This window comes from Solanum tuberosum, unplaced genomic scaffold, assembly GCF_000226075.1.
Source record: "Solanum tuberosum cultivar DM 1-3 516 R44 unplaced genomic scaffold, SolTub_3.0 scf00336, whole genome shotgun sequence".
Taxonomy (NCBI): Eukaryota; Viridiplantae; Streptophyta; class Magnoliopsida; order Solanales; family Solanaceae; genus Solanum; species Solanum tuberosum.
This window is the reverse complement of record NW_006239257.1, coordinates 226,899-235,417: the sequence shown is the minus strand read 5'-3', so window position 1 is coordinate 235,417 and position 8,519 is coordinate 226,899. Positions and strand designations below refer to the sequence as shown.

The window sequence follows — 8,519 nt, the reverse complement described above, 5'->3', positions numbered from 1 at the left end:
TACATAAAGTCGTAGATAAAAAGGAGAAGACAAGGAAAATAAGACGAAGAAGACAAGTGTACAAAAATATGTAAATAAATCACAAGAAGAAGACAAGTATATTACCCTTATATAGAAATGACACTTAAAGAGGACCAACACTGCATTATTTGATTGTACTAAAGGCAGTAGTAATTGTACGTTTTACAAAGGACCAACACTGCATCTTTGCATTGTACTAATGGTAGTACTAATTGTACATCAATAAATAAAGACACTTTCTCTAGAACTTTCTTCCTATAATCAGACAAATTTGTAACCCTAATTTCTCGCCTCCTTCCTACAGTGGCACTATTCTCTCAACTCTTCCTTCTACTTCTGATCTCTTCAATGGTGAATCCGTCTGCTCCTTAGTATTTCCTCTTTCTCTACACACTTTAAATCTCTCTCTAAAGCTTTGCTGAAGATCTCTGTTTGTTTCCGACGAGCTGCGCAGGTACTTCTTCATGCTTTAACTTTCTGTCCTCCTTCGTAAAGTCTCTCAACTCTTCCTTCTACTTCTCACCTCTTCACTGGTCAATCCATCTGCTGCTTAGTGTTTTCTGTTTGTCTACAGGGTTAAAATCTGTCTATCAAGCTTTCCTGAAGATTTCTGTTTCTTTTGAACAAATCGCAGTTGCAGTCGCAAGAAATTTTCCGAAAAATGAGTACCAAATTTCAAGTTTCTGTCAGAATTGTGCCGACCTCTAGAACAAGAATTGTTTCTTTTTCCTCTTGCGTGTTGTGATATTCTTTTGCCTTTTCAAGTTCTTTTCATATTTTCCATTCTCTTTGCAGGTTTGCACTTGCAGCTATGCAAATTTTGCAGATTGTTGACAAAGTTTGGTACTTGCGTGGTTCCTAACAACATGCAAAGGTACGAGGTGAAATTTGTTCCTTTTTTCTTTGTTTTTTAATCTTTCAAGACTAACTTAGAAGTGTGCCACTTGATACCTTTTTCATATTTGGTACTTGATATCATGAAATAGTATAAATCTTTTTCTTTTTGGATAGGGCTCTGTTTTTCACCTAATAATATCTTAAAGTGCTACACTGCAGGATTAATTTGAACTTGTAGTTGTTAAAAGATATGTAACTATATGTGTGAACTTTAGATTTGAACCTGAATCTTGATCATGCTCCAAAGGTGAGATTTTTTCAAAATCTTTTAAGGCTTCGACTTTGACGGAAGATATGAGATCTATCTTTTGGAGTAAAATTTGTCAAATTTGATTCACGAAATACTTCCATCTTTTAATTGTGGCCTTATTAGACCCTTCCAGTGATTAAGTGATTGATGATTGTTTATCTTTGTGTCTGTTATTGATTTATTAAGTGTACATTATTTTGACTGAATTGATCTTTCATTATATGAATCTGTTTTAATTCATGAGATTTAATTCATGAGATAGTATTAGAGAGTAATGAATCATAAGGATAGCTTTCTTGCATCCTCCATATGCCAAACAATTGTTGCCAAGGATTCGTATACAAAGAGAACATTCATGAGTGAATTGCACATTCTTTCTCCAATTATGAATCAATAAAGGTCATTAAGCACGTACATCGAGGGTTAACCTATTGACCAGAAACTATTTGATAGCATAAGTTTCTTTGTACTCATACGAGACAATATTAACGAAGACAATAAGCTAGAGTAGGATTCCATTCTTGAATTTATCACATTTTAACATATGTATGTTCTCTAATATGTTCCAAGATCTTATAGTTACCAGAAGCTGCATAAATGCAAAATTTACCATTTGCAACCTTCTACTTTTTTGTTTGGCAATTTAGCTTCTCTACAACTTCTGCACCTTTTACTCTTTAGTAAATATTTTAAGTCTTCCCTTATCCGTCATCTATTTTTTTTCTTTTTTCCGATGCCTAAGGATGATAGAACCAAACCCAGCAAGTTGACTTCCTTCTTGGGTTATAAGGTTGGGATGAATCACATTGCGAGAGGATTTCAAAAATCTGTATCAAGTAAAATCACTCTTTCATCTATAGCATTTCAGTTCAGTATTCACATTTTCAACATACATATAATCATTTAGACTCTGACTTCAGCAAATTGTACCAAATATTATCTAGCTTATACAAAAGAAGGCTAAAGGAGGATGGGAGTAAAAGGACGAACGCTGCATCTTCTAATTGTACTCAAGGTAGTACTAATTGTACAGTAAATTTGGCCCTTTTTCAGTGATGAATAAACACGTGTCTCATTTTGCTTCACTTTCTGTACAAGTTTTGCACTATCATCTCACAATTCTCTATAGATTTCTCTCTCCTCCTCTGCTAAGCTTGGTCTATTTTCTCAACTCTTCTTTGTAGATCTCAACTCTTCAATGGCGAATCCATGTGTTGCTGAGTGTCTTCTCTTTGTGTAGACACTTTAAATCTCTGTGTGAAGGTTTTCTCAAGATTTTTGTTTGTTTGGGATGCCTTGCCGAAATATTTCTTCATGATTTAAGGTAAATCTACATGTTTCTCAATCTGGCTAATATGACCTATTATCTCTTTAAGGCTTATTATATTCATCAAGTCCCTGATTCTAATATTCAAGGGTTGTTTTGGGTCCTTGTACTTCATGTACTATGCTTCAACACAAAAACACAAGAGCAGAAAACCCAGCATTGTTAATGCAAGTTCCTCCATTGTTAATTTGCCTGGTGAGTTTTATACTATGAGTAGGTTCCTTCTCTTTGTGCTTTACTGCTTTTATAGTTTCTAAACTTCAGTGTCGGATCTCGGGTCCATATATAGTGTTATATGCCTTTTCTATGTTCTGCACTTTTTTAAGTGTATAATTTTTTTATTGATGCTGTGTTATGTTGCCACTCTTTCTTTTGTTTGTTTATTTATGTCCTTATGCTTTCACTTTATATTTTTGTGTAGGAGTTTGAAATTTTTATTCAAAGTTTGAAAATTGGGTTTAGAGCGAAATTCTCCTCCCATATCACTACCAAACAATCAAAAAATTAATATATGCACACAAATTCCACCCCACAACAGTTTATGGAAATTAGGGGTTTAAGAGTGAAATTGTTCAAAATTATACAAGTGAACAATTTCAGTGCATGTGGATTATATAAGTTAGGGAATTGGATGTTCAATGGAGTAACATGATCCGTAAGATTCTGAAGCCTACCCTCATTTATTGCGGTTGATGTTTTAGGCTCTCACTTTGATAATTGTCAAGGATTCCTTTATAGGATCATTTGATTTTATATAATTTAAATATTTGAATTTATTAATTCTTGGTTGTCCAGTTCTATATACATTTGCCCGTTAACATGATTATGTTATTCTATTAATTAGGATATCAATTTTTCCTTTCTAATTTTTCTCCTTTTCTCTCGGTTGACAGTAGTAAGATCAAAATTTGCTTGAAAAATTAGTGTTCTGTCTCCACTTCTTTATTTCTATAATCTTTTCATATGTTCTCAGTATAACACAACTGTGACGCTGAGCTCCGTTCTATTGATTGTTGAAAACTTGGATCCCGTTACTATATCTCGATGATTTTACTTGATTTTTGCAGGATTAATGACTTTTGACGACCAACAAATGGCATTGGGTTGCGAGTACGTACACATTTTCTCCTCTTCTAAGGTAATTCTCGCCAACTCCATTACATTGGCTCATTGTCGGATGGTTTGGATGAGTTGTTGGCATTTTATGCCTCCTCTTTTGTTCTCCTTTCTCTATGACTACAGTTCTTATGTCCTTCTATTTTTGGGTGAATGACGGTTCTTTTTTTTTTTTTTTTTGAACAATTGCACTTATGATATTAAACTTAAAGGCAAATACAGAAATTTCATTGATCTCCAATGTTTCCGATGTACCAGATACGTTGTTGATTGATAAATAAAAATAGTAATCATTTCAAGAGTTGGTTGTATTGTCAATACATACTTTTAAATGGAGTAAGTTTTTACTTACCTCACTGTTAGTTATCTTTTCTAAGATGTTCACTATTTGCACTTAAATTTAGGAGCTCTTAGCATTAGATTTTGTCTTTGAGCTTAAAATTTGTTTCTCATATTTTATCATAGTAAAATGAAGAGGCTAGCTAGATATGATTATTGAGACATCAACAGATTTTCTAAATTGCTCAAAGATTAGTCTACTAAAGTTGTGTTTAAAGGTGAAATGGACAGGATTTCAGCAATAGAGGTTAGATCCTGTTTTCTTTTGCCTTTCTCTTTCCTTCATCAGTAAGTTTATCTTCTAACTTGATCGTTTCCCTTTTCACTGTTCAGAGATTTATCTTTTTTTTTCATCTGTTTTGTTGTCTATTGAGAGAGATATTATGTCTGCGTTATCATTGATAATAGAGTTTATAAACTCAAGGGTCAGACGGTAAAAGAATTTGTTTATTTAAAATGTTCAAGCATCTACCATTGAGGGAGTAAAATCCTTGGTTTATTTACAATTTTTTTTATTTATTACTTTAGTTCAACTATTCTTCTATTAAAAGCCTATAGCTTTGTATGGAGGAAATCTGAAAAGTCCTGTATACTAATGCCCTTTCAGAAATATCTATTGTATGTTTGTAGCGGTGAAGACACGTGTTGTTTCATTTACTCATGTCGAACCTAATTTCTCCTCTCTTTCTCTCATTGAACCTTCTCAATTAAATTCCTTGATCTTCTTTTCTTTTTTTATTCCTCCCTTTCTCATGTACATTTAGGGACTGTGTTCGTCATTATCAAATATCAACCTTCCTTTCACAAGGAAAGATATGATATGGACCTTTGTGCATGTCTACTCTAATAAATGATTTTGCTCTGTTAATAAATGATTGGGCTTTTAAATCTACCAAATTGAACTTTTTTCCCTCAACATTTTGCAGGCTGAATACAGATCCAACAAATGTATTACCTGTTTTTTCTTGGAAGCAACATTTAAATATAAACATCATCAACAATGAAGATGTGAAACTAAAATTTGCTTACTCTTTTTTGGTGTTTATGAAGGAGAAAGAACTCAACTTTACATACAGCAACATGCAATTTTTTTCCCAAGGTAGCTACTTTGTTTTGTTTCTTAATTCTTAAAGTTATGGTTTGACACTTGATATATTTGAATATATCAAAGATCTGATCTCTTTTCTGAATTATGAAATTTAAAGATTATATTTATGTAGATCTCAAAACTGAGTTTTAAACTGTCAAAGCATTCTTAATCCTTTCATTTTCATCTTACTGTTAGATAAAATGGACAGTAGAGGTTTAACCATAATTGAATATCCTTGAATGATGTTAATTTTTTTGTAAAAAAAAAAGAAAGGAAAAATATTATACCAGTTATAGAATCTTGAAGGAAGTATAGAATAGAGTTTAACTTAAGAAGAAGTATAGAATAGAGTTTAACTTAAGAAGCCTGCAATTTTGCAAATTGTAATAGACCCCTGTTGGAAGGTTCTCATGATCCTCTATTTATTTAAGTTTGGTACTGAACTGGCACTCATAGGAAGGAAACACTTATTCAGATTTTTCTTCTTCTTTTTTAAAGTACTTTGGGACTGAACAGGCACTCATAGGAAGGCAACAGTCTATGGATTAACTATCTCTTAGGATCTTTATAAATATTCCTTTAATAATTGAAATTATTCGAATATGAATGTATATGTTATCTTATCCTTCCTATCATTATTTTATATTTCTCATAAATCATAAAAACAAATTTATAATTGTGTTTCAAATTTCAATATAAATAGCCATTAAATGAATGATTACTGACTTTTAGAAGACATGATCCCAATAAATGCATATGATGACAATTTTACATTTCCTTGGTTGGTGTTACTTTTTTTCAATCTATTGAACAAATTTGTATTTATGTTATTGTTCTTAGAAAGACAGGTTGGTTCCTACGCAAATAAGGTATTCACAATGAATGATGACTAAGATATGCGTGTAATGTTTTTGAAGTTGCAAAATTTCCTATAGATTTTTGGGGTAGTTTATGGAATTGTGATTTTGTAAATTTAGGGGGAAGCAAGGGAGTATGGTAAGGTCTTAACTCGGAACATATTATATATGATGTTAAAAGGCTCATTGGAAGTAAGTTTGTAATCAGTTAAGAAGTATTTTTGTGTGAAATTAGCATAATAGTATTGTGGTGCTTGTGTTTCTTGAGATCTTTGGTATCCTACTTTGAATTGTTAGTGTTGTTTGGTAGGTTTGATGTTACAGAAGTTCAAAACATTATTAAGATATGAGCAAAGATGACATGTAGAAGTGGAGATTAAAGATGGCTACACTAAATTGTTTAGCAAGAATTGAGCATGTTGCCGTCCCTGTTTCAAGTATATTTTATCCATAACATGGGATTTCACATTACTACTACAACAATGATACTAAACCTATTTGTTCATGAAAAAGTTATCTTTTTTTATTCTTGTGTAATGTACAGACTATATATATATATATTGGTTTTTCACACACACACACATATATATATCAACTTCTTCATTGGAATGGCATGATAGGACTTTCTTAGTCATATAAAATGCAGGTCTTTTAACGTGTCGCACCAACTTTCCTGAACATTATGTATTCAAGCTTTCTGGGCATAATTTATTGATGACTCAAACACTTGGACCCTAAATTGATATGTGTCTTGCTCTTCTCTTCGATGAACTACTTGATTACTTTTAATCTTTAGGTGTGCTAGAGGAGTGACTCCTTTTTCGTGAGGCTGATCTTTTCATTCATTCAGTGTTCACCTATGTTGTTCGGTCTCTTCAAAAATGTCAATGGGTGCATGTCGGATTCTCCAAAAGTAGTGTATATTTGGAGAATCCGACACGGGTGCGACATCAAAAGTGAAGTGTCTGTGCAACTTAGATTTCTACAAAGGTGTCAGAATAGGGTAGATAAACGATTTCAATTTTAAAACGCCTTCAGCTTCAGAACTCCTATCAATCTATAACATCATTATTTTTTGGCTTTCTGGTACTATGGAGATAGGCGACACTCCTTTGCTATTCTCAATGGGTTATTTTCTTATGTCATTGAAATCTTTTCTTCTTTCTAATTCTTTTTTGTACTGAAAACAGGTGCAACTTGAACCATTTCATTTTGTCTCCGCGAGTATGAAAATGAGAGTATTCACATGGTGTCCACTTTGTGACTTCACAATGCTCATCAAATTTACTTTTCGGAATTGGTAAAGAGAGAGGTACATGCTAATGGATGTAAAATTAGCTGGCAAGCCTAACCAAGAGTTCAAGACATGTTGGAATGGTTCGTAAATCATTTCAAGTAAGTTGCTCTTAATGTGATTATCCTCTGCACTGTTTTAAATAGGTTCTGAATGTATAATTATGTTATTGCACCATGCATTTGGTGTTAGTACTTAGCACATTTACTTTTAACACATTTTTCATGTCTTTCATAAATCCTTACATGATTTTGTGTGTGAAAAATCAACTGACAAATAATAGTACAGGACTTCTGCGCTAGCATAAAGAAAAAGTTGAAAGGAGCTATTACCCAATGAAAGGAGTAAAGGAGTTGGCGGGGGGGCGGGGGTGGGAGTTTACTGAGTCAGCAAAGCTATTATATTGTACATAAATTAAAATTTCAGTGGAAATAATATAACTATTTCTGCTCAATGTATGAACAGGTTGTATTGTCATAAATGCATGTTGAACTGAAAGTGTAGGCAATTTTCTATCTCAATATATGATGTACTGCCATGTTGCATCGATGTGGCTCTATATCTGCGAAAAAAATTCTCATTTTTTGAGATCAAATCTGAAATCAATGATTGTTAGGTAATGTTACTTACTCTTTCTTTATTTTCTGGATAAACAACTTAAATCTTATTATAATGTAATAACTTCACTAGAGTTTTTGCTTTTAAAAGACATGTGGTAGTGTGTGCTTATATTTGGTAATTCACTAGATTTTCCATTTGTGCATTTTTCTGACATTTGCAAATTGATTTGATCTTTTTTTGCAGATTTTACTTGAATCATTGTTGGCATAAGAATGAGTTAGATTTTGTTCTCCGAACTATGGATAATATAGGTGTCGCTACATTTTCAAAAAAAATTAATAAAAATAAATAACTATCTATTAGTAAGAATGGTGTCGCTACATTTTCTATTTTAACTTTATTGTAACGTATGGATAAAAACTTTTACAAGAAGAAATGATCCAAAAATTTAAAAATAATTATTCCTTAAATAGTGATTCCTTTTCCATTTACAGCTTTTCAATTAATTTTTAATGTATTATATATGGTTATGGATATTGGAATAATAATTTTATCTTTCCTTAATCATAATAAATTATATTTTAACCTTTGTTTTTGCGAAATGATAATTTTCTTTTCATTTGCACAACATATTGATTAATATATTAAATGTAAATATAATAAAACATGTTGTATTTAGTATGACAAAAGAATTCAAAAATTTTAAAAATTAAATAAATAGTAATCCTAACTTCTAAGAAATGTCACAAATATATATATATATATAT

General features: G+C 31.9%; 1 protein-coding gene across 16 annotated transcripts; it reads left to right on the top strand.

The window, feature by feature from the left end:
- Positions 1-124: 124 nt before the first annotated feature.
- On the top strand, positions 125-8,059 carry LOC107063323 (uncharacterized). 16 transcript variants are annotated; one of them, XR_001475209.1, is made up of 12 exons: positions 126-475; positions 596-895; positions 1,911-2,004; positions 2,113-2,183; positions 2,353-2,492; positions 2,585-2,690; positions 3,563-3,633; positions 4,877-4,898; positions 5,001-5,049; positions 7,088-7,292; positions 7,657-7,807; positions 7,996-8,059. XR_001475209.1 is itself a non-coding variant. In XM_015315036.1 (10 exons), exons 4-9 carry the CDS (start codon positions 2,139-2,141, stop codon positions 7,096-7,098), a joined length of 363 nt encoding a protein of 120 aa, XP_015170522.1. In that variant the 5' UTR covers positions 126-475; positions 596-895; positions 1,911-2,004; positions 2,113-2,138; the 3' UTR covers positions 7,099-7,292; positions 7,657-7,712. The 16 variants fall into 16 exon arrangements, 4 of the variants coding, with proteins under 4 accessions (XP_015170519.1, XP_015170520.1, XP_015170521.1 ...); XR_001475202.1 differs by having other exon boundaries at positions 128-475; positions 4,877-5,049; XM_015315036.1 differs by lacking the exons at positions 4,877-4,898; positions 7,996-8,059 and having other exon boundaries at positions 2,644-2,690; positions 7,657-7,712.
- Positions 8,060-8,519: the final 460 nt, after the last annotated feature.